Source organism: Acomys minous (assembly GCF_964271855.1).
Source record: "Acomys minous genome assembly, chromosome: 4".
Taxonomy (NCBI): Eukaryota; Metazoa; Chordata; class Mammalia; order Rodentia; family Muridae; genus Acomys; species Acomys minous.
The window spans coordinates 48,645,293-48,671,573 of NC_140486.1; the positions used below are offsets into that span (position 1 = coordinate 48,645,293).

The 26,281-nt window shown below is 41.9% G+C and overlaps 3 protein-coding genes across 3 annotated transcripts in view; all 3 read right to left on the reverse strand.

The window, feature by feature from the left end:
- The window catches only part of LOC311596256 (uncharacterized protein), a 200,734-nt gene that overhangs the window by 151,639 nt on the left and 22,814 nt on the right, over positions 1-26,281 (reverse strand). The gene's annotated exons all lie outside the window — the stretch shown is intronic.
- LOC311596576 (protocadherin alpha-7-like) lies at positions 5,598-24,733 on the reverse strand. Its single transcript, XM_084780176.1, has 2 exons — positions 22,086-24,733; positions 5,598-5,626 (listed from the first exon to the last, which is right to left on the reverse strand). Exons 1-2 carry the CDS (start codon positions 24,477-24,479, stop codon positions 5,624-5,626), a joined length of 2,397 nt encoding a protein of 798 aa, XP_084636302.1. The 5' UTR covers positions 24,480-24,733; the 3' UTR covers positions 5,598-5,623.
- LOC311596589 (protocadherin alpha-10-like) lies at positions 11,705-13,266 on the reverse strand. The gene is made up of 2 exons (XM_084780199.1): positions 12,381-13,266; positions 11,705-11,761 (listed from the first exon to the last, which is right to left on the reverse strand). The coding sequence occupies exons 1-2, from the start codon at positions 12,609-12,611 to the stop codon at positions 11,723-11,725; spliced, it is 270 nt and encodes an 89-aa protein (XP_084636325.1). The 5' UTR covers positions 12,612-13,266; the 3' UTR covers positions 11,705-11,722.

The window sequence follows — 26,281 nt, forward strand, 5'->3', positions numbered from 1 at the left end:
CTGTTCTGTGAATCTGGGCAATGGAACCAAAATGCTCCTCTTCCGCTCTTTGACTGTATAGGGGCATCATGGGACTTGATTATGTGAATACAAGACAGATCCTCGGGTTCTTAGTTTGGATTACCATTTCCTGGGTCATCCCGATTCAGCTTTAGAATATTTCCATGGATCATCTGTGAATGCTTTTAACTGATATGTGGGGGATTATTTTGTAATTTTAAAAATTATTTTCTTTCTTAAAATTGATCACTAAATCCTCTTTGCAATAAGGTGTGACCAAAACTACTCTAAAGAGCTGCTTTCATAGAGAAATGTGCATAGTATACGCACCCCTGACCACTCATGCCTTACACGTCAGTGTGATTTGTTGTTCACAGCGCTTTATTGGAAAATTCTGGAGAAAGTCAAGGAGTTCATCATTTCATAAAAAGAAAACTAGCGTGGGTTAGCTAACTAAACAAAACTTTACATATAAAATTGCTGTGTTCATAAACCTAGTGAACATTACAATTCATCATTAATATGTGAGGCGTCATTTCTTTCTTAAATAGGGTTGCTTTTCATGCAGCTGCCATGGTTCCCACAACACTTCAAAGCAAAGTGCGTGTACAGACTCTAATGGCAAGAATGAAGCATCTGCACTTAAAATGCTGAATCAAAGCCTCCAAACCCCACAATAGTCTAAGATGACAATAGAACACTCATATGAAGAGGAGTGTCTTGGGCTGTTTCACCAGAGCCTAACATCACGGACTAAAGGAAAACTATGAATTTGATACTGATACTTTTTGTTTCTAAATATTTTCCTGCAGGCCAGTTAGTAATTATTCACAATATGCTTCCCAGAAAGTTGTGATGGTGATGAAAGGAGGAATTAAAAGACACTTCATAATTATATTCATTAATTCAAGATTGCCTTGTAAATGAATGAAGAATCTATAAATCACAGTCAGTATAGTAAGCATGGACTTTATAGTTTCACCAACCTCCAGGTCAAAATCTTTACATCAGTAATTTCCTACCAGTCCTTTTACACATAGTGGTAAATCTCCTGAACCAACACAGTGGAAGGAGAGAAGGCACTCCTGCAAATTCTCCTCATCAAGCTGTGGCACATGCACACACACACACACAAACAAATAAAGGTAGTCCTTTTTAAATAAAATAAAAGCTCATAACCCAGGTTCCAAGAATGGTCTTCAATATGAATTCATCCAGAATATTGTGCCAAATTGTAAACTGTACAACTTAAGAGAAAGTGCTTTAAATAAGCCTTAAATGCATGACTGGTTCTCCACTTCTGCCCTTATATAAGAATCATAGACCTATAAACGGTCTTTACTAGACTCTATATGTGATTAGACTACATGAAAAATCATAAGACATTAGCGATACAGCATTTAATTAAAAGGTGAAATTGATGAAATATTATTATTTAACAATAATTATGCACACATTAAATCTGGAATTTTAAACTTAGGAAAGGATACAAACGAGCAGATTTATAAGCATAAAAGATGGCAATTAACAAGTATGCATGATTTGGTTGAACAATTTCATTTGCCTACTTCGCTTTGGAAGCACAAGTCAGCCTTCTTTGAATATATAGTACATAATAAATCTCCTTCACGTTCATGGAAAAGTAAGGAATTATTTCAATAATATTTGAATGGGAGACTGAACTTTTTCATCCAAGTAATTTGGAAATGAGTTTTACCATAGTGGTAGAAGATATTTAACAACAACAGGGAGGGTAGAAAATTAATTCAAGCTTGTGACAAGCGATCCAATGTAGATACAAACATTTAAAAAGGCAACTAATTGAAGAATGTGAAAATATCAAAGCAAAGGAGAGCTGATGGACAAAATCAATAATTTATATTATTTAAATCTAAATAAACTGCTATGAGTATCCACCTACTGAGAACTAGAAATGAAGTGCTATGACTTAGCTCGGGTAAAATAGTGATGATTTCCACTCGCTTGATGATAAAAGTCATCCTGGGAACTTCTAACATTTTATATTAAATCTTGAAACAAATGGGACACTTCCTGGGGGAAGAACCCAGATGATACCATTTAAAGGCTGGATATATACACCATCTGGCATTTTACTAACAGAAGTTGTTTCTTGAAAGAGCACTCAAAATGTCTATATTAATTTAAATTTTTCCTTTAAAACTGAATTTTAAATGATTTTTATAAGTATTTACCAGAAAGGTGGGGGTGGTAGAGAACTCACCTGTCCAGGGTGATTTGATTCTGACTCCTGCCTTTCCCTTTCATCTCTGTCCAGGTTGGGAGGTAGACTGGGACTAAAGGCCATGAGGTCGGTCTTGGGAAGAACTTCCCCAGAGCACACCCTCTGCCTCCTCTGCTGTGAGTATGACCAGCTCCCCACCGCGCTGGAGCACACCAGCATGGGCTTCCCTGGAGCACAGGCTCCATCGGTGGGCGTGGCTGAGCAGCGCAGTGCTGTGTACAGCAGCAGTGTGAGTACCAGCAGGCTGGACACCGCGCAGATGGCGATGATCAAGTACACGTTGACATCCACCAGCGACGTCTCTGGGACTGAAGGACGCCCTGATGCCTGTGAAAAGGACTTTGGAGCCTGGCCACTTTCCACTAGAGACACTAACACAGTTGCCGTGGCTGTCAGTGCGGGCTCGCCATGGTCCTTCACCAGCACCAATAGAGTCTGTCGAGGCGCATCCACCTCATCCAGGGCACGCGTCGTGCTGATCTCGCCCGTGTACAGGCCCACGCGGAAGGGACTTCGTACTCCACCTGCTCCCAACTGCAGTTCATACGACAGCCAAGCATTGTAACCAGAGTCTGCATCCACTGCACGTACCTTGGTAACCACATGGCCCGAGCCCGCTGACCGAGACACAAGCTCGCTCACTGCTCCTCCAGCTCCAACAGCTCTGTGGGGCAGCAGCACAGGTGCATTGTCGTTCTCATCCAGCACAAACACCTGCAGGGTCACATTGCTGCCCAGGGATGGCACACCAGCATCCCGCGCGCTCACCTGCAACTGCAGCAGCTCCAGCTCCTCATGGTCCAGAGGCTGCAGCGCGAACACCTTGCCGCTCTCCGCGTGCACAGACACATAGCTCGACAGCAAGCGCTCGCCCACCCGCCTCTCCACCAGCGAGTAGGACACCAGCGCGTTCTCCTGTGCATCCGCGTCCATCGCTGACACCGTGAAGATGTGCGCGCCAGGCGGGTTGTTCTCCTTCACGAACACCGTGTATTCGGGCTGTGCGAACGCAGGCGCGTTGTCGTTCACGTCAGCCACCTCCACGGACACGCTGGCTGTGGCCCACAGAGAAGGCGAGCCCCCGTCCCGCGCTGTCACAACCAAATCATAGGTTGACTCCCTCTCACGGTCCAGATTGCTATCCAATACCAGGGAATAATAGTTTTTAAAAGTGGATATGATCTTGAATGGGACATTGGGTGTAAGAGAGCAGGTCACTTGGCCATTGGCACCAGAATCAAGGTCAGACACGCTAATCAAAGCAATGACCGTATTTGGCTGGGCATCCTCTCTTACTGGGAGGGACAAGGAAGTTAGCGTCACTTCAGGGGAGTTGTCATTGGTATCTAAGATTTCCACCGAAACTGTACAGTGACCTACCATTGGGGGGGTTCCTTTATCCGTAGCCAGCACTTCTATCTCATAAAACTTGCTCTCTTCATAATCTAAAATCCCGTTGACCCTCAATTCTCCGTTGTTTTCATCTAGTGTAAACAAAAGCCATCCACTGGGCTTAATGGACATCAATGAGTATGCTACTTGCCCGTTCACACCTTCGTCTCGATCCGTAGCGTTCAACTTTATGACAAGGGTTTCTTTAGCGGCATTTTCCATTATTCTCACCTTGTATTCTAAATGGTCGAACTCCGGATCATTGTCGTTAACATCTAAGACGTGAACCGAAAGCTGAACTGTACCAGTGAGCTCCGGTTTTCCCCCATCAGTGGCTGTCAGAAGCAAATTAAGTTCCGGAGTTTTCTCTCGATCCAGAGTCTTCTTTAATATAAGTGACGGTCTTTTAGTCTGCTTACTATTTGTTGGTGATTCTAAAGAAAAATACTCGTTTTGACTTAATCTGTAGACCAATACAGCGTTCTCTCCTATGTCCCCATCAGACGCTCCCTCTAGCGGAAAACGCGAGTCCGGTTGCTTGGATTCAGAAATCAGCAACCTTTGTTCTCTAAGAGGAAACACCGGTGGGTTGTCATTAATGTCCCTCACCTCCACCTCCACGTGGAAAACCTGCAGTGGCCTGTCCACGATCACCTCCAGGTGGATGCTACACTCCGCGCTCCGCCCGCACAGCTCCTCCCGGTCGATCCGAGAATTCACAAACAAAATGCCATTCTGCAGATTTACCTCCAGAAGGTCCCCGCGGTCCTTGGACGCCACCCTGAACAGGCGGGGCACCAGCTCCGCCAGCTCCAGCCCTAGGTCCTGCGCGATGCGGCCAACGAAGGTGCCGTGTTTGGCCTCCTCGGGGACGGAGTAGTGGAGCTGGCCGCTCCCTGCCTCCCAGGCGGCGAGGAGAAGAAGCCAGGGCAGAGGTCGCAGTGCACAGGATCCCCTTCTCTGAAAGCCTAACATTGCATAGGAAATCAGCCTCCAAACTGTTTCCTTTCGCTGACTGTATCAGATACTTGTCTTCAGATCAAAATCTCGCTTGATTCTCGAGAAATTTTAAAGGATCCTTTTAAAAAACAGCGTTCAGCTTGGTGGAGTCGGTTTTTATGTGGAATGCAGGAATCTCCGAACCAGTCTAAAAATGAACTCTTTTTACCGAGTGAAGAGCGACACCTTGTGCCTGAAATTGTGAGTACCCGTGCACATCCACCACTGGAGAATTTCACCATTTGTGTACTTTGCCTGAAGTAATTCCAAATTGCATATTTATTGAACCTTCTTGTTTTAAGTCACATTGAAGAGGAACATATGTGAGGGTGGTACTTTTTATTGAATAGCATCGAATTAAATTCTTGTTTGATTTATGTCTACAAAATTGTTCTCATGGTTAAACACTTGAAGAAAAGGAGAGCTCACTTCTTTAGGCAAACTTGAAAAATCAGAGTTAAACACTTTCCTAACATCTTTAAATAAAAATACCATATTTGAGCTGTGTTACTACGTAGGCTGCCAGGAAGCTCAATGGAAAAGGCATATGTTTTCCAGCGGCTAGGCCTAATTTGTTGTTGCTGTTTTTGGTTTGGAATTTTGTATGAGTCTACAGAATCAGAACCTTTTGATGCTAGGCAAGTGCTGAGCCTTTGACGTCCCATAATAACAATGTTATGGACACTATGTCCTTAACTGAGTAGATTTGCATTCTCTTATTTATTTTTAAGTTAAGTCAGCTTGAAGAGATTTATGAGATACAGCCATGTTTTGATGCATATATATCTTCTGTGTAATGATCAAATCAGTGTTAATGCACCCATGACCTCAAACATCTATCAGTTCTTTGTGATGAAACTTTCAAAGATATACCATTATCAACAATATCATTCCTCTTTTCTTCAGTTCTGATTCTTTATTGTTATTTACATGTCATTGTTTTCTTGTAGTAAGTTGCTAACCTTGCATTCACTGCAGAACAAGGAAACAAATATTTTCAAGTTTTTATCATTTGAAACAGAATTCACAAAGGAAAAGTCTGCTGACCTAGATGAATTCTGCACTTGACATATATGATTTCTCACTCAAATCACATTATCAGTAATGAGACAGCAATATTTTACTCTTGTAATCATCAATAATATGACAAAGGCCGCCTTTTAAATCATAGAATGAATTGTTGTCATTCAGACAAATAAAATTACCAGAAAGGTAAATCTACGCCACTTTGATATTTCCATGTAACCAACATTAGTTTTCTTAAACCAATAAAAATATATTCATGGAAAAATAAAAAATAAAAATAAATATATTCATGGAAAATAATTACAGTGAAAATTTTGGAGTTTGAGATTATAAGTTTATTCAAAACAATAAGTGAATTTTCTGGTGTCTCCTCTAAGTGCATTATGTTGTGGTTAAAACACAGAAAATATGCAAACAGTTCAAATAAAAGGCAAATTACCTTGGAGTCTGAGCATGTAATTTCCTACAATGCTTAGTGGAAGGTGGGAATTATTAAGGATAATTTTCATTTATTTATTTTTCCATGACAATGTTTCTTTGTGTGTTGTTGGCTGTCCTGGAACTCTGTTTATAGACCAAGCTGGCCTTTAACTCAGAGATCCACCTGCCTCTGTCTCTGAAGTGCTGACCTTAAAAGGGTATGCCATCACATCAGGCCTTAGTTTTCATTTCCCGGGGATGTAGTTATGTTTATCTCTTCATATACACTAACAACTTAGAAGGAAAAGAGGATAAGACAACACAAGTTTGGAGTAGAAAACTATTCATTTTTAAAAGTATTTTGTTATATGGGAATTCTTTGAGAAACAAGGCCCCAGGTTGACTTTGAGCTCCCAGGCTGAAGTGATACTCTTACATCCGTGTTAAATGGTTTTGAGGGCTCTTCTACAATGTACAATTATTACAACATACAAACTGCCATAAACTATGTATCAATGTATGATAGCCCTGGGACTCTCAAAAATAATGTAAGCAAACTTCTGTGTTAAAAATTAAAGAAAAAGGTCCATCAACTCTAAGGACAGTGAGTTCTTTTTTTTTCCTTTATTAATTTATTCTTGTTACATCTCAATGGTTATCCCATCCCTTGTATCCTCCCATTCTTCCCTCCCTCCCATTTTCCCCTTATTCCCCTCCCCTATGACTGTTCCTGAGGGGGATTACCTCCCCCTGTATATGTTCATAGGGTATCAAGTCTCTTCTTGGTAACCTGCTGTCCTTCCTCTGAGTGCCACCAGGTCTCCCCCTCCAGGGGATATGGTCAAAGGTGAGGCACCAGAGTATGTGAGAAAGTAATATCCCACTCTCCACTCTACATGGAGAGTGTTCAGGACAGTGAGTTCTATTATGCACTTGTAAAGTGATACAATCATGTGGAATCAACCCAAATGCAATGTTTCAAACATTTCTCAAATACTTTTGCCATATTTAGAATCCCTAAGTCATCATTATCACCATTTATATTTACCTAAAACACTTAATATTCACACACACACACAATGAGGCCATTTTATATATGTTGCTTGTCTTTGTTGTTCTACAAGAATACTGTGACCCACCATCCAAATTTTCCTCATGTTTTAAACAGTTCCTATACACTCCTTCATTGCTGATGGGAATGCAAACTAGCACAGCCACTTTGGAAATCTATCTGGTGCTATCTCAGAAAAATGGGAATAGGGCTTCCTCAATACCCAGCTATTCCACTTCTTGGAATATACCCAGAAGATGCTCCAGCACACAACAAGAACATTTCCTCAACCATGTTCATAGCAGCCTTATTCATAATGGCCTGAACATGGAAACAGCCTAAGTGTCCATCAATAAAAGAATGGACATCATTTTTTAAAAAACTATCTATAGTTTTTACATAGTAGCTCTTAATTATTACACACAGAATAAATATATATCTCAGTGTAGCATTGATTAAAATATGTTCATTTTAATCATGAACAAAACTAAGAAAAATTGCTCATTATGGAAGCACATGACTCTCATCTCAATGTGGCATTTATGCAAAATCAATGATTAATATAAGCATGAAAAAATTTTTGAATCAGAGCAGAAAGAAGACTCCCCTGTACACAGCTTGTGTTCCAATTTTATACTCAACCCACACTCAATCAGAAAAGAGGTTTCCTAAAGAAAGTTCTACATTGTAGTGGCACATGTAGCATAGATTCTGAAAATTATGTGCTTAGATACCACCACTAGACAAGATAGATGTCTCTGATTTTCTTATTACAACATTAAAATTCAAATAGCCATAGGGTAGTACTACTATTATTATAGATATCATGGTAAAAGAATTACTAAATAATATTCTTGATGACAAGAATGAAAGATGATAAAGATGCTAGATTTCCAGTAAATGAGCTATCTCAAGAGAGACAAAACAAATAAATTTAATAACTTTGTAAAATATTTAAGAATTAAATTAATGTGTCTAAGTACTCATAATGTGGCTAACATATAGAAATAACTCACACAATGTGGTTTAACATTCACTAATCAATATTTGCTCGGACTCTATAGATACAAATAGGCACCGTGACAGGACATGGTGGTGAATGCCTTTAATAGCTCTCAGGATTCAGAGACAAATGGATCTCTGTAATTTCCAGGTCAGCCTGGTTTACATTGTGTGTTCCAGAGCAACCAGGGCTACACGGTGATATTTTGTCTTAAAGAAAATAAACGTTGTGGAGACATGAAGTAGGGAATAAGTCATGGCTATCTCTTTTTGCGTTATTTTACTAATATTTATTTTCATAAAAATCATTCTAAAATTCATCATTCAAGTTGGACATAACAACTAATACCTATTCAGGATTTCTACTAACTTTAATCTATCTACGTCATGGTTTTCTTTCTGAATGTAAATATATTATATATCATTTATTTCTTTAGTAGTATCAAAGAATATGTTATTTGCCATTAAAATGAAGATGAACAAAAAATCTTTCACGTTGCATGATGCATATTCTATTATTTCTAAATACAATATTTGGGGTCTCTTTAAAGAAAATTATATAAACATAATGTTAAAATAAAACTACATTTTATATTAAACATATGGAATGTATACTATGTTTCATGCTGAGGCAGTTGTCAGGAGGAAGTGCATTCATGGTTCTTATGCATGAATTATTTAAAGTAATGTCATTTTGAAGATAACACATTTTGACCGGCACAGGCAATAGTGTTGCACTTCACTACATATGGCAAGACTCTTAAACAAGCACAAAGAAGTGAGGATTTTCCTACCCTAAAATACAAAGCTCTGTGACAAGGACCAAGAACTGAAGAAAAATAATTGTGACTCATAGTGGAATAAACTTTTCAAGTAAGTAGAAGAGTTCAATAAGCTAAACTGGAAGAAAGCAGCAGTGTGTTTTGGCAGGTGCTTAAGCAGAATTAACATCATATTAAGACGTAATTAAAATGTTGTCTATCCAAAGTAGCTGAGGACTTGGAAGAAACCATCCTTGACAATATAACAAGAACTGCCAGGGCTGGAGAGATGGCTCAGAGGTTAAGAGCACTGATTGCTCTTCCAAAGGTCATGAGTTCAATTCCCAAAACCACATGGTGGCTCACAACCATCACTTCTGGCCTGCAGGCGGAATGCTGTATACATAATAAATAAATAAATCTTTAAAAAAAAAAAAAAAGAACTGCCAAGAGGTGATGGTGCATGCCTTTAATGCCAGCACTTAAGAGGTAGAGGCCTCTGTGAGTTCAAAACCAGCCTGGTTTACAGAGTGAGTTCCAGGATAGCCAAGGCTACACAAAGAAACTCTGTCTCAAAAAAAACAAAAACAAAACAAAACAGAAAGAAAGAAGAAAGGAAGGGAAGAAGAATGAATAAGAGAGAGAGAGGAGAGAGAGAGAGAGAGAGAGAGAGAGAGAGAGAGAGAGAGAAGAGAGAGAGCAAGACTAACAGACTAGTAAGATCGCCCCCAAAACAAACACTAAAACTCCACCCACTTCAACTGTCAGCTCCCAAGACACGCTACTGAATATAAAATTACACAGAAAATAAGGTGCTTCAAGAGCAACCTTCTCTATCAGTGGCTGGCAATTTAATAGTTTATAATAAATAAAGACATCAGATCAAATTTAAAAATTAAATGATCCTATAATACTTTCAAATACACAAAAAGAGCAATGAACACCTGTTAGAATAAGAACTACTGAAAATTAGATCTGAGCCCTACCTGTGCCTTGTATTTTTTGTTACGGTCTTTGACTTCTTCCTGGCATACTTGCTTAACTTAAAGAAAACACTGGCTCATTCTATTTCATTTTTGCTAGTACTAGTAGTAGTAGTACTGTTACTATACGTAGCAAGAAGAAAGAATTACTAAATAGATTCCACATTGACAAGAATGAAAGACAATGAAGATGGCTAGATTTCCAGGATGCTTTAAATGATCTGTCTCAAGAAAGGCAAAACAAATCCATTAAGATAGAAGCGCAAATTGACAAGCTATGTCTGTGAGATCACCGGGCACGGAATGCATTCCAGGATTTCGGTACTTACATTCTCAAAGATCTCTTGTTGTGCTTCATTATCTCCAGTACCCAAGCCAGGAGGAACACTGGGACTGAAGGCCATGAGGTCTGTCTTTGGTGGACCCTCTCCAGAACACACCCTCTGCCTCCTTTGCTGAGAGTAAGACCAGCTCCCCACAGCGCTGGAGCACACCAGCATGGGCTTTCCAGGTCCACATGAGCCCTTGGCGGGCAGCGCTGAGCACCTCAGGGCGATGTACAACACCAGTGTGAGCACCAACAGGCTGGACACCGCACAGATGGCGATAATTAAATACACGTTGATATCCACTATGGATGTTTCAGAGGCTGCTGTATCCGCAAACGCCCGTGAAGATGCCTTTGGTGCCTGGTTGATCTCAACCAAAGAAATCAGCACTGTGGCTGTGGCAGTCAACGCGGGCTCGCCATGGTCCTTCACCAACACCAACAGGCGCTGGCGCGGAGCATCCGCGTCATCCAGGGCCCGCGTGATACTTATCTCACCCGTATACAGTCCCACACGAAACGGACTGCGCACACCACCGGTTCCGAACTGCAGCTCATATGACAGCCAAGCATTGTAACCAGAGTCCGCATCTACTGCGCGTACCTTGGCCACTACATGCCCTGAACCCACTGACCTAGGCACAAGCTCACTCACTGCCCCTCCTGCTCCGACAGTTCCATGGGGCAGCAGCGCTGGCGCATTGTCATTCTCATCCAACACAAACACCTGCAGGGTCACATTGCTGCCCAGGGATGGCACACCAGCATCCCGCGCGCTCACCTGGAACTGCAGCAGCTCCAGCTCCTCATGGTCCAGAGGCTGCAGCGCGAACACCTTGCCGCTCTCCGCGTGCACAGACACATAGCTCGACAGCAAGCGCTCGCCCACCCGCCTCTCCACCAGCGAGTAGGACACCAGCGCGTTCTCCTGCGCATCTGCGTCCATTGCAGACACTGTGAAGATGTGCGCTCCAGGCGGGTTGTTCTCCTTCACGAACACCGTGTATTCGGGATGCGGGAACACAGGCGCGTTGTCGTTCACGTCAGCCACCTCCACGGACACGCGGGCTGTAGTCCACAGCGAGGGCGAGCCCCCGTCCCGGGCTGTCACCACCACCTGATACTCTGCTGTGGTCTCGCGGTCCAGGGTGCTGTCCAGCACGAGCGAGTAGTAATTCTTGAAGGTGGACACCAGCTTGAAGGGAACATGAGGAGTCAGGGAGCAGGTCACCTGCCCATTGACAGTAGAGTCAGGGTCTGTCACGCTGATTAGAGCAATAACTGTCCCCACCGGAGCATCTTCTTGAACAGGGAGCGATAATGATGTTACTATTAACTCAGGAGCATTATCATTGATGTCCAGAACTTCAATTAAGATTGTGCAGTGACCAAACATTGGAGGACTGCCTTTGTCAACTGCTTCTGCTTGAATCTTCCATAAATTAGTTTCTTCAAAATCTATTTTTCCGTTGACTTTAATTTCTCCAGTTACTGAATCTATACGAAAAGTGGCTTCAGTCTTAGGGGAAACATCTGCTGCAAAAGAATAAAGAATTTGACTATTTGAACCCTCGTCCAAATCCGAGGCATTAAGTCTCATCACCAGGGTACCATTTCTTGCATTTTCTACCAGCTTCACCCGATAGATTGCTCTATCAAACACTGGTGCATTGTCATTTGCATCCAGCACTGTGATATGCAGTTCCAAGGTGCCTGTGAGCTCAGGTTTGCCCCCGTCCGTTGCTTTAACCACTAAGTGAAGCTCTGGGGCTCGTTCTCTGTCTAAAGGTTTCTTTAACACTAGTTCGAGTGGTTTTACTTGCTCATCTGTGGTTGGTACTTCCAGGGAGAAATACTCACTGGGACTCAATCTGTAAGTAAGAAGAGCATTGGTTCCAATATCTGCATCTGACGCGCCCTCTAGTGAAAAATGAGAGCCTAGAGCTCTCGTTTCCGAAACAAAGAGATTCTTCTTGGTCCCTGGGAACACAGGCGGGTTGTCATTAATGTCCCTCACCTCCACCTCCACGTGGAAAACCTGCAGCGGCCTGTCCACGATCACCTCCAGGTGGATGCTACACTCCGCGCTCCGCCCGCACAGCTCCTCCCGGTCGATCCGAGAATTCACAAACAAAATGCCATTCTGCAGATTTACCTCCAGAAGGTCCCCGCGGTCCTTGGACGCCACCCTGAACAGGCGGGGCACCAGCTCCGCCAGCTCCAGCCCCAGGTCCTGCGCGATTCGGCCCACGAAGGTGCCGTGTTTGGCCTCTTCGGGGACGGAGTAGTGGAGCTGGCCGCTCCCTGCCTCCCCGGCTGTGAGGAGCAGAAGCGAGAGCAGCAGGCACCAGGATCCATGGCAGTATTTTATAGCGATAAAGGACATATTCTCTTTGAGATTTTTTTTGTAGTAGTAGTGATGGTGGTGGTGGTGGTGGTAGTCTTGCGCCAAGATAATCTTAACAATGTGAGCACTGTTTATAGTCTTTAAAGCTGGAAAGCAGCTTCTTTCCGGTCTGCAGAGGATCTGAGTTTCTTCTGTTTAGCGCTCTTGTTGGACAACGACGGCATCCTGTGGCTCAAAGTGTAAGTGCAATTGCGCTCTGCTCTGTTTGCTTACCTGGCTTCAGAATGACTTCATTTTTTTTTCTTTTATTCAAGCTTTTCTTCGTAAGCTTCTAACTAATCCACATTTCAATAGCCGGTAGCTAATTTAAGGTTGCTTAATCTTAGAATTACAGCTCCTAGAGCAGTTTCGTCTTCTATATAGATATCTAATAACATATTACTGCACAAACTCTACTGCCATGTAAACGAATATGAACAAACTATGTTTGTAATGGCGATACAGTTTTTAAGAGATTTTTAAAGAAATGTAACATATTGGAATGCCTTGTATCCTATCTCTTCCTAAGACCGCAATTGTGTGCTGCTAAATCTTTTTAAATGTGAAATTATTCTGATTATTAGACTTAACTCTATAGAGATTAATTCAAGATGCAGATTTTCTATGTTATGTTGACTCAATGCTAATGAGCTATTTAGTGTTTTGCCCAAATAATTCTTTATTTTATGGTAATGAATTTACTCAGTGGTAAATATGGAGCATAAATAAGGCTATTTCATATTAAAGATTTTGTTCAGCCACTGTATCTACTTAGGGTGAATATTATTTCCACCCTATTGGATAACAGTGTGAATTATATTTGTCATTTATTTGGAAAAATAACCAAATTTCATTAAAAAATAATGTCGGGAATTCAAGTTATATTTGTCTACTTATACTTATTTTCTTAGAAAATTAATGTGAAGAGACAGGATATAAAAGTTATTCTAAGTCTCATTCACTCAACTTTATTATCTTGTTTCAATCTGAGATACAAAAATATATTGAAATTTGCATGAACACTTATAGATGGCAATGAAGTTTATCAGTATTGCATTGAAGAAGAAAATGATTTAATCATTCTTAAAACTGTATGGAAACAATTAATCAGCATCTGAATCTTGCCAAAATTATTAAGTCACAGGAAAAACTCAAATTTCCCCCACTAAACAGTGATTGCAAATGCATACACAAGATAACCAATTTTGTTTTCTTTATGTTAACTTCAGTGTTCATTTGAACACTGTTACAAATAGTGACTTAATGGCGATAAATCTATACCAGAGATACATAGCTCCAATTACCTATAATTGAAGACATAAATCCTAAACTAATATAGTGTACTGTAAAAAAGAAAAAGAAAAATCCAGCCTATTCAGTTGACTAAATTCAGAAAAAGAAGCGCTTAAAGAAAAATTTAATCTCCTGTTTTCTGAGTGAAATGGCCTGATGTCTTCTGGAGTAACTCCATGCTAAAATGAAGAGCCAATCCTATTTTAGGTTGAAGGATTACTTTATTAATCAAGTACATGTGTACTGTAATTTTTAGTTTTAAATTTTGTGTGCATGGGGATGTCTGCAAAACTAGTTAGGGGATCATGAGAGAGGAAGATGAAATCTCATATAGAAATAGAGCAGGTATTGTAATGTATGTAACAAGAAAACATGACATATACATATATAGTGTGTGTGCATGCATACCATTACAAAGACCACTGCTTTTAATGCTAACATAAAAACTTAATTTTTAAAAATTAAAAATGCAATTTTTAATGTTTTAAAGTTCAATGGTTTTTATGCAGCTTACAATTATAGTGTAATGATAAATCCATTCATTCATTGGTAATGTATCTCAAATACTATAAAGCCAGAGATGATGGTGCATGTCCCCTGCACTCAACAGGCAAAAGGAGGAGGATTGAGAACTTGAGATATGAGAGGAGAGTGGGGAAAGGAGAGAGAGAGACAGACAGACAGACAGACAGACAGAGACAGAGACAGAGAGACAAAGAGACAGAGAGAGACAGAGAGAATTAAAAGACATAATTTTGAGTTTCATAGGGGGAAATTCTAATAAGAACTTCAAAGAAAAAATACTTAGCTATATATTTATTTCAACTAAGCAAGTAGCCATATTTCTTTGTGTTATATACTCTAGATATTGTTCTGAATCACTAATAACCTTTCAAAAATTAATAACATGAAAAATAATAAAGTCAAAAATAATAAAGTCACCAACCTGAAAAATATACTACTCAGTATGTTTCCATCTATTAGAAATATCAAGCAAAGATAAAAGTAAATATATCTACTATTATGCATATATACATACATATATAGGCAAGAAGAGAGAGAGAGAGAGAGAGAGAGAGAGAGGAGAAACACAGAAGACACAGGGAGAGATGAAGACAGAGAGGTTCTCTTTTTAAAACCAACAGCCAACAGCCAAGCCAGGCATAATGGGTCATATCTGTAATCCTGGCACTTAAAAGATTGCTGCAGAAAGCTTGCTGTGACTTTTTGGCCAGCCTGAACTATAGTGAGACTATCTCAAAGGCATAAAATAAAATAAAGAACCGGTATATCTTCACTTTGGAAGTTAAGATACCTCCTAAATGTTATATTACAATATTTGCGTTATACTAGTTTAAATTAGTATATTTGGAGGCATGAACACAGTGCACAACTGAGACATTATAGTTAACATGAGCTCGAAGAGAGAAACATTTGATAGATTGATTTATTTTATTTTTATGTACATGTATTTTTGCCTTCATGTACTAGGTACACCATATGCATGCCTAGCACCCACAGAGGCCAGAAAGGAACATCAGATCCCTTTGAACTGGAGTTGCAGATGGTTGTGAGTGACCGTGTGGGTGCTGGGAATCAAACCTGGGTCCTTTGCAAAAGCAATGAGTGCTGCTGAGCCAAGTCTCCCCAAAAGAGATAGTGTTTGTTTATTTGTTTGTTTGTTTTTAAAGACAGGGTCTAACTATTTGTTCTGTCTGTCCTGGAATTCACTATGAAGACCAAGCTGAGACCTGCTGGCCTCTGTCACTTGAGTGCTGGGTTAACGGTGTGCATCCCAAACTCAGCAAGATAACGTTTCTAAGAATAATTTTCAAAGGCTTTGCACTCTCATCATAAGGCCTTCCTCAAAGTGTGGTGGCTGAGCTGAAACATGAATATCACAAGTTGCTTAGGCTTTTTTGGTCAAGGAGACCATTGTGAAGGACTGTTGAACAAGATTATGTCAATCACTATGAAATATCCTTCTTCCAAAATAAAAGTAAATAATGCAAACTGGAACAAGGACCAACATTACTGAAACAAAAGAAATCATCAAATGAGAATATGGTACTACTAAACCGGCAGTCTACTTTGTCGCAATACAAACAGGTGCAGTTGCTGAATATAAAATCTGGTTCTGTGACACACACGAGGAATAAAATAAAATACTAAACATTCTCACCAAAAGAAAAAGATATGAATCAATGTGGCATTTTGTGACATAATACACTTGGATCAAATCAAAATTTAACTTGAAAATGAAATTACTGAGCTTATAAATATTTGTAATATGAAGAGAGCATGTGAAAATAAAAAATTACTGCATTCTAAAGAATTCTATTGGGAACAGCTTATGGGTTCATAATAGTTATATTAATATCACAAGCTTTATGCAGAGGGTTTCACAGTTCAAAGATGGATATCATAAAACCAACTTCTGGAATAAACTATATTCCAAAGCACTACTCGAAATATTCACGCATAGTGGTACTCACACAAAGAAAAAAATAGTCTGAGATATATTTGTCACAGAATAAACTGAGAGAGGAAAATGTATTTCATAAATCAAAATATGAAAATAAAAAAGCGATCACCAACCTTTCCGGACATGTCTCCTCCAGCAGAATGATTATCCGTTCCCACATCGGCCACTGGGCAGGGTGTAAGACTGGGGCTGAAGGCCATGAGGTCTGTCTTGGGAGGACCCTCTCCAGAGCACACTCGCTGCTGTCTCTGCTGGGAGTATGACCAGGTCCCCACCGCGCTGGAGCACACCAACATAGGCTTCCCAAGCCCGCACCCGCCCTGCACAGGCTCAGCTGAGCAGCGCAGTGCTGTGTACAGCAGCACTGTGAGCACCAACAGGCTGGACACTGCACAGATGGCGATAATCAGATACACGTTGACATCCACAAGCGACGCCTCCCTACCTGAGGAGTTGGACAAGCCCTGGGAAGCAGCTTTTGGCACCTGGCCACTTTCCACCAGAGACACCAGCAAGGTGGCAGTGGCTGTCAATGCAGGTTCGCCGTGGTCCTTCACCAACACCAACAGGCGCTGGCGCGGAGCATCAGCGTCATCCAGGGTGCGTGTCGTGCTGATCTCACCCGTGTACAGACCCACGCGGAAAGGGCTGCGTGCGCCTGCAGTTGGCTGCAGTTCGTAAGACAGCCACGCATTGTAACCAGAGTCCGCATCCACCGCACGCACCTTTGACACCACATGTCCCGCACCCACTGACCGCGACACAAGTTGGCTAAATTCGCCAGCAGGTCCAACTGTCTGAGACCCCAGCAGCGCAGGCGCATTGTCATTCTCATCCAGCACAAACACCTGCAGGGTCACATTGCTGCCCAGAGATGGCACACCAGCATCCCGCGCGCTCACCTGGAACTGCAGCAGCTCCAGCTCTTCATGGTCCAGAGGCTGCAGCGCAAACACCTTGCCGCTCTCCGCGTGCACAGACACATAGCTCGACAGCAAGCGCTCGCCCACTCGCCTCTCCACCAGCGAGTAGGACACCAGCGCATTCTCCTGCACATCTGAGTCCATCGCGGACACCGTGAAGATGTGCGCGCCAGGCGGGTTGTTCTCCTTCACGAACACCGTGTATTCGGGCTGCGCGAACGCAGGCGCGTTGTCGTTCACGTCAGCCACCTCCACGGACACGCTAGCGGTGGCCCACAGAGAAGGCGAGCCTCCATCACGGGCTATCACCACCACTTTATAGTCAGTTGTGGTCTCACGGTCCAGAGCGCTATCCAGCACAAGTGAATAGTAATTTTTGAATGTGGACACCAGCTTGAAGGGGACATGATTCCTCAAGGAGCAGGTCACCTGCCCATTGACACCAGAGTCTTGATCTGACACGCTTATCAGGGCAATTACGGTGCCCAAAGGGGCGTCTTCTTTCACTGGGAGAGACAAAGAAGTAAGAACTATGTCTGGTGTGTTATCATTTTCATCCAAGATTTCCACAAGTACAGTGCAGTGACCAACCATAGGAGGATTGCCTTTATCTGCAGCATCCACATGAATTTCATAGTTGTTACTCTCCTCAAAGTCAATAGCGCCATTTACTTTTATCTCTCCGGTCTTTTCATTTATTAGAAATTTATTTCTTATAGCAGTTGAGGTCAAAGGGCTAAATGAATACTCCACGTCTTTGTTTATTCCTTCATCTGTGTCTGTAGCATTCAGCCATATTACTAAGGTTTGATTCTCTCGATTCTCAAACATCTTAACTTCGTAAACAGGTCTATCAAATACAGGAGCATTATCGTTAACATCCAACACCTGGATCAACAGAGAAACCGATCCCGTAAACTCAGGTTTGCCTCCGTCGGTTGCTGTCAGAAGTAAATTGAGCTGAGGATTTTCTTCTCGATCTATCAGTTTTCGAAGAACAAGCACTGGGAATTTGCCTTTGCCTTTTTTGTTTACAATATCAAGGATAAAAAAATCATTTGAACTGAGTTTGTAAGTAAGCATCGCGTTCTCTCCGACATCTGCATCAGATGCGCCTTCTAGTGGAAATCGAGAGTCAAGCAGTCTAGATTCAGGTACCAAGATCTTTTGTTCTGTTACTGAGAACATCGGAGGGTTGTCATTAATGTCCCTCACCTCCACCTCTACGTGGAAAACCTGCAGCGGCCTGTCCACGATCACCTCCAGGTGGATGCTACACTCCGCGCTCCGCCCGCACAGCTCCTCCCGGTCGATCCGAGAATTCACAAACAAAATGCCATTCTGCAGATTTACCTCCAGAAGGTCCCCGCGGTCCTTGGACGCCACCCTGAACAGGCGGGGCACCAGCTCCGCCAGCTCCAGCCCCAGGTCCTGCGCGATTCGGCCCACGAAGGTGCCGTGTTTGGCCTCCTCGGGGACGGAGTAGTGGAGCTGTCCGCTCCCTGCCTCCCAGGCTGTGAGGAGCAGGAGCGAGAACAGCAGACGCCAAACTGCATGGCTCTGGCATCTGGAGATCACCACTGAACCGTTGTCTTGTCTTAAAAATCCATGAATTCGCCATCTGGAATGCGCACACGTTCTACTGTCTTCTGGTTGATTTCCTAATCTCATTTTTTTTTTTTAACCGAAACGCTGAAATCTCCGGATGTAGTTACTTCCTAACCCCTGAGAAACTGTGAGGTATGTCTTTGTTCTTAAAAGCCTCATATTTTGTGGACGGCAGCGACCTCCAGTGGCTAAATGTGTAAGTATAATTCCATGAGTACATTTTTTCTTTCATTCACATCTTTTATTTTCCCCCCTGTGGATTATTATCTTTGTGTGCACTGTATGCCTCATATTTCATTTCTTTGCATGTGCTAATGTGCAACTTCTTCTTCAACGTGAAACCATGAGAAGTGATTCCTTTCTTGATCACGTGATAATTGTTAAATAAATTTTAACATGGCCTTATTAGTCAAGGAATAGAGGGCTGCTATTTTATTGGACAACAGATGTAGGCCCCTTCAAGTTATAATAGAGAACAGTTTTAAGACACTAATTCAGTTGTTTGTTAGATTTTTTTTTACTCCAAAGTCAACAGTAGAATGTACAGATTACCAGCTTCAGCAGCACTCACTTTTCCATTTGCTTCTTCCATGTGTTCCTACTAACTATGCGACTTTGGCTTCCCATCCCTACAAACTCTGTGTTCCACGTCCCACCTTCATGATGATGTTGCCTCAATAGTAAGAAGGCACCGATGTAAATTATAGTTTTCCCACCTTTGTGATAACTCTTCAATAGTAAGAAAACGTTTAGCAAAGTGAATTTTAGCAAACTAAGCCTAGGGTGCTTCTCTGGGAGAACTGAGTACTTCACAAGTGCAAATTATTCTCAGACCCCAGTTTGTACACATTTGTTTTTACAACGCTTATGACCAAATTTGACTCTGCAGGGGGGGGGAATCATTTCCTTCAGGAAACTGCCACTTTCCAGTGGCTAAACTCTGACTAGTACTTGGGCTAAAGTGGATGGTTCTTGTAGTTAAGAAAATGGAAATCAGTTACATGGGAAGAAATTGTATTTTATTACATTATACATTGACTAACGAACCTTATTTTATATAAAGTAATTGGCAAATTCATGACTACTGCTTTCAGAGTTTGCTAGAAGAAATGCATTGTTTCTTTTTTTTTCCCAAAAGTTGAGTAGTCTCTGAATTCCTGTTGCCAAATGTCTGCCCATCAGCACAACTCACCGTGAGTTCAGACTTAGACTTTCAATTGTTGCTGTTTAGAGTTGGTTTTCACATTCTATGCATTAATTGTGTTCATTCAAGTATTCGCTCTTTGGTTTTGTTTTGTTTGGAGGTTTGAGACATGGTCTCTCTGTGTAGGCCTGGTTGTTCTCCAACTCATTTTGTAGGCCAGGCTAGCCTCTTACAGAGATCTGCCCTCCTCTGAATCTAGAGTGCCGGCATTAAAGGCATGTGCCACAGTGCTGTGCAGGTTCAAGTCCTTGAATCCGTAGTATCAGCTGAGGAGAGCTATCAGCGTCATTTGCATCCAAGACAAATCTGCCCCTTAGAGCTAATGCTTTCAGGACTTACTTTGCTCTCAGTACCATGACCTACATTCCTAGATATTCATGTCTACGTTGATGTGATCAATGAAACACAGGGAAGTGAGGCGGAGAAGGCTGAGAAATTGACAACAGAATGGTGGTAGGAAACACACTGCTGTTTTGCCTAAAAGCTGACCGTGCACGCCTCCGTAGCAACTTTGTTCAATCCAAGCTAGAATTATGAAGCTAAGTGTGAAGTGCCTATTATTCCAGTTATTCCCTAATTTTAATTTGCCAAATGCAAATGAGAACATTAAAAGATAGCCTGGACTAAACGTACAACTACAGAAGCAACCATTGGAAAGTCACAATTTATATTCTCAGAATGTTAAGTATAGCATGTAAGGACATGGAAGACACCTTCAGGTGCCTTTGCTGTAGAACAAGGAGAGAAAGGTAAATTCTCATTTATTGTAGGGAAGATTTTTTTTTTAATTTCCAGACTACAAATTACAAGTGAATTTTAAAAGTTAAATCTTTACATCTCAAAATTTTAATCACTAATCCAAAGAAAAAGTTACTTTTAAAAAAATCACTTTCTGAAGAAAGAAAGTGCTGGGTAATGGTGGTGCACGTCCTTAATACCAGCACCAGGGAGGCAGAAGCAAGTCTCTGTGAGTTCGAGGCCAGCTGGTCTACAGAGAGAGTTCCAATGCATCCAGGGCTACACAGAGAAACTCTGTCTTGAAAAACTATTTTTTAAAGAAAGACAATATTATTAATTGCTGGGAGAGAGTATTTCCTCTAACATCAGAAGAGAAATAAACCAGAATTGTAAACACTATAGAAATTATTGTTAATAGACATAAGAATTTAGGACTACCTTTTACACATATTGAGAGTCATATTTATACTCTTTTTGATAGACTTGTATTTATGACTTTAGAGTTTGTTTTTCTGTTGTGGTTTGGTTTTTGGTTTGTTTGTTTTTGTTTTGTTGGTTTTTGGTTAGTTGGTTGGTTAGTTTGAGTTGGGCTGAGTTAGCTTTTATGTTTTGTTTTTTACTTTTTGGGGCAAGATCTCTTTCCATAGTCTTGGAAAGTGTGCATCACCATGCCCAGGCTAGAATTAGGTTGTTTTTATGATTCCCTGGTTATAATGCATCTCTGATCAGAAGACAGCTGAAATTTTATATCCACATTAACTGAATGACTACCAAGCCCTTGTAGTTGTTTATTCTATTTGGTTTTGGTTTTGGTTTTAGTTCTTGGGGTTTTTTTTAAAGTTCTTTTGTTTTGTTTTGGTTGGTTATTTGGTTAGTTGGCTGGTTGGTTGAGTTTTGTTGTTGTTGTTTGGTTTTTTGTTTTTCACAATGAATAGCTTTTGAGTGCTATAGAAGCTCAGCATTAACAGTTGATTCACACATTACAATTGTTTTAAATAAGATGATTTCAACAGTTACTTGATGCATCCTTAATGAGCAGCTATTTGTTTTAATTGGAGTGTGCAAACACAAGTCTTATCCAAACTTAGATATCTGTAATTTTTTAAATGCTAGTAAGATTGTAGAGAATTAAAAAAAAACCATATTTGAATATACTAAGGAAATAAGAACATCTTCCACAAAGAAATAACTATAGAAATAAATGCAATTCTACAACAACTTACCTTCTCAGAGGAGCCCAAAGAAACAGATGGCTCTCCAGCTCCATCTGCAGACCCAGGGCATGGAGGTAGACCCGGGCTGAAGGCCATGAGGTCGGTCTTGGGAGGGCCCTCTCCAGAGCACACCCTCTGCCGCCTCTGCTGCGAGTATGACCAGGTCCCCACCGCGCTGGAGCACACCAGCATGGGCTTCCCCGGCCCACAAGGGTCCCCTATAGGGGTCGCAGAGCAGTGCAGCGCTGTGTACAGCAGCAGTGTAAGCACCAACAGGCTGGACACCGCGCAGATGGCGATGATCAGGTACACATTGACATCCAGTAAAGATGATTCTGGCACAGTAGCACCCACAGAAGACCGCGACGAGACCTTCGGTGCCTGGCCACTTTCCACTAAAGACACCAGCACGGTGACTGTGGCAGTCAGCTGAGGCTCACCGTGGTCCTTAACCAGCACCAGCAACCTCTGTCTACTCCCATCTGCCTCATCCAAGAGCCTTGTGGTACTGATCTCGCCTGTGTATAGTCCTACACGAAATGGGCTGCGCATGCTGCCTGGCCACGACTGCAGCTCATAAGACAGCCAAGCATTGTAACCAGAGTCTGCATCTACAGCGCGCACCTTCGCCACCACGTGGCCAGGATCCGCAGATCTGGGCAACAACTGATTGAACACTCCATCTGCACCGCCCGTACCAGACCCAAGCAACATTGGCGCATTGTCGTTCTCATCCAGCACAAACACCTGCAGGGTCACATTGCTGCCCAGGGATGGCACACCAGCATCCCGAGCGCTCACCTGGAACTGCAGCAGCTCCAGCTCCTCATGGTCCAGAGGCTGCAGCGCGAACACCTTGCCACTCTCCGCGTGCACAGACACATAGCTCGACAGCAAGCGCTCGCCCACTCGCCTCTCCACCAGCGAGTAGGACACCAGAGCGTTCTCCTGTGCGTCTGCGTCCATCGCGGACACTGTGAAGATGTGTGCGCCAGGCGGGTTGTTCTCCTTCACGAACACCGTGTATTCGGGCTGTGCGAACACAGGTGCGTTGTCGTTCACGTCAGCCACCTCCACGGACACGCTGGCTGTGGCCCACAGCGAGGGTGAGCCCCCATCACGGGCTGTCACCACCACCTGATAGTCAGCTGTGGTCTCACGATCTAGGCTGCTGTCCAGCATGAGCGAATAGTAATTCCTGAAGGTGGACACCAGCTTGAAGGGAACATGAGGAGTCAGGGAGCAGGTCACCTGCCCATTGACACCTGCGTCTAGATCGGTCACACTGATCAGAGCTATCACTTTGCCCAGCTGTGCGTCTTCTTTAACAGGGAGCCAGAGCGTTTTGACAATGAGCTGTGGAGCATTGTCGTTAGCATCTACAACTTCCACAAGAACAGTACAGTGTCCAATCATTAATGGGAACCCTTTATCACGCGCCTCTATTGGAATCTTGTAAGTTTCACTTTCTTCAAAATCAATAATTCCTATTACTGTAATTTCTCCACTCTCAGCGTCCATGTGAAACTTGGATTTTATATCTGGAGAAACACCACTAGAAAATGAATATATAACGTCCCCATTCACACCCTCGTCCAAATCTGAAGCATTGACTTTGATTACCAATGTTCCGTTTGGAACGTTCTCTGGTAATTTCACGGTATAGAGAGATCTCTCAAATACTGGAGCATTGTCATTGGCATCCAGCACTGTGATGAGTAACTGAACGGTGCCGGTCAGCTCGGGTTTGCCTCCGTCGGTGGCTGTGAGCAATAAGCGCATCTCAGCAGATTCTTCTCTGTCTAAAGGTTTCCGCAAAACGAGCTCAAGAGGTTTCACCTGTTCGTGGTTGGGTGGCACATCCAGTGAGAAATGTTCATTGGTGCTCAGTCTGTAAGTCAGCTGAGCATTGGAACCAACATCTGCATCTGACGCGCCCTCTAGTGGAAACCGCGAATCAAGCAGTCTGGACTCCGGGATAAACAGAGTCTTTTGTGAGTCTGGAAACACTGGCGGGTTGTCGTTAATGTCCCTCACCTCCACCTCCACGTGGAAAACCTGCAGCGGCCTGTCCACGATCACCTCCAGGTGGATGCTACACTCCGCGCTCCGCCCGCACAGCTCCTCCCGGTCGATCCGAGAATTCACAAACAAAATGCCATTCTGCAGATTTACCTCCAGAAGGTCCCCAAAGCCCTTGGAATCCAACTGAAAGAGACCAGGAACCAACTCCGACAAATGCAGTTCAAGATCCTGCACGATTCGGCCCACGAAGGTGCCGTGCTTGGCCTCTTCGGGGATGGAGTAATGGAGCTGTCCGCTCCCCACCTTCCAAACTGTGAGAAGCAGAAGCGAAAGCACTAAGCGCTGGCCCTCCGGGACTGGACCGCCTGAATACAGCATTTCAGGAGCCTGCTGTTTCCAATTCGCTTAAATTGCCTCCAAATGAAGAGACGACATCTAATCCTTTCAATTCCACCCTTCCGCGTTCACCATTGCTCATCAGAATAAAAAAGAATGGGGTGTCTTTTCTCCTGGAAAAAGGGTGGCTATACGAGTCTCGAATCAGAACAAATAAGGCGGCTAAGAGCGACATCAGGCGGCGCAAAGAGTAAGTACATATTCGGCGAATAAACATAGAACTTGCAATATCTTATCTCTTTCTCTGAATTTTACCGTTGTTGAAAATGAAAACCACTTTTCTCTTTTTTGAGGCATTATTAGAGGATTGACCTCTGAAACTACAAAATGCCATGATTACATTTCTCTTCTGCCTCGGAAAAACCATTCATATAATTTTAAAATAACGGTGAAAATGGAATGGCGATTTAAAATGATTAGTTTCACAATCACATAATTAAATTCGAAAGTCATTCTGTTCTGTAACTCAGGATCATCCACACACCTAAATTTCAGATCCTGATGTAACAGATTGCTCTGTGGACCACTAGCCTAGGAAAGCTAGGTGCTCAGAAATTTACTAGTCAAAAATAAACTTTCATGCTGGACAAAAGAAATCAATAAATATATGCAGATGAAGTTGTTTTCTTAAGTAATCTTGTGAGTTGTGACTGTATAAAGCATTTCTAAAATAGAATTTAGTTATGCATCCTTCCTGGGGAGAGAATATTATATGCATTTCTGTTTATTAATATTTATATAACCTTTCCCACTATCATGCTTTATTATTACACCTATATAATATGATTTTTTCGACCATTATCTTATGTGAACAACAATTTCTTTTTTACCTGTTGTGCAGCTGTGTCACCACATAGTACATTTCAACTTCAGGATTGTTTATTCAGTGTTTAAGGACAGTTCTACTTTTAAAATCCTGCTTACATTTCTCTTCTGCCTAGGTTCTACATAAGAAAAAAGTCTCTTTTGAGTTCAAGCCTCTCATGCAAACACACAAGTTGATTAATTAAGCAACATGTTAGTCCTCTTAAGGTATAAAAGCAAATTCACAGGCACTATTTTTAATTATTGAGATGATTACTTGCCAAATACAGTGTTAATTGATATAAAGGACCTTGATTGCCATTTATACTTTCTAGAACCATTTAGGAGGAGGATATTATAAAGTCACATCAGGGAGCCAGCTAGACGTCAACATTCCCACAAAGGAAAGGCTGCAAATTCTACTCAAATAGTGCTATAAACATATGCATACAGAAAGGCAGAAGTCCTTGAAACTGAGAGCTAAAATAATTTACTTTATGTAGAGCACTTAGATTGGCAAATAAGATGATAGAAATAGACAAAATTATGAAAACTGTGAAGCCACCCACAAAAAACATCTCACTTTCTTTTTTCTTTCAGTTGGGAGAAAAGGAGTACTACCTAGTCACAAATGATATGTGATATCGTTATATTACTAACATGCTATAATAGTCCAGAGTTCCAGAAACCTCTAATTCATTTTCATTACTTCTAACCATTCTCTTCTAAGGAATGTGCTCAATACCCAATAAGTATGTAACGCCAAGGCAAATTTAAACAGACAGAAGAAGCAAACAGAGAGAGAGAAAAAAAGAAATTCTAGATCTTAAATGTTGAAAGACAGAAAAATATTCCAAAGATTCAAAGATTTCCTCCCCCAAAGCAAAATATTTCTACATGAACAAAAGAAGTCCTCATTGGCTTGAGTACTTAGAATGATTTATAACTTGCACATCTGTCTGCAACAATAAAAGTATTGC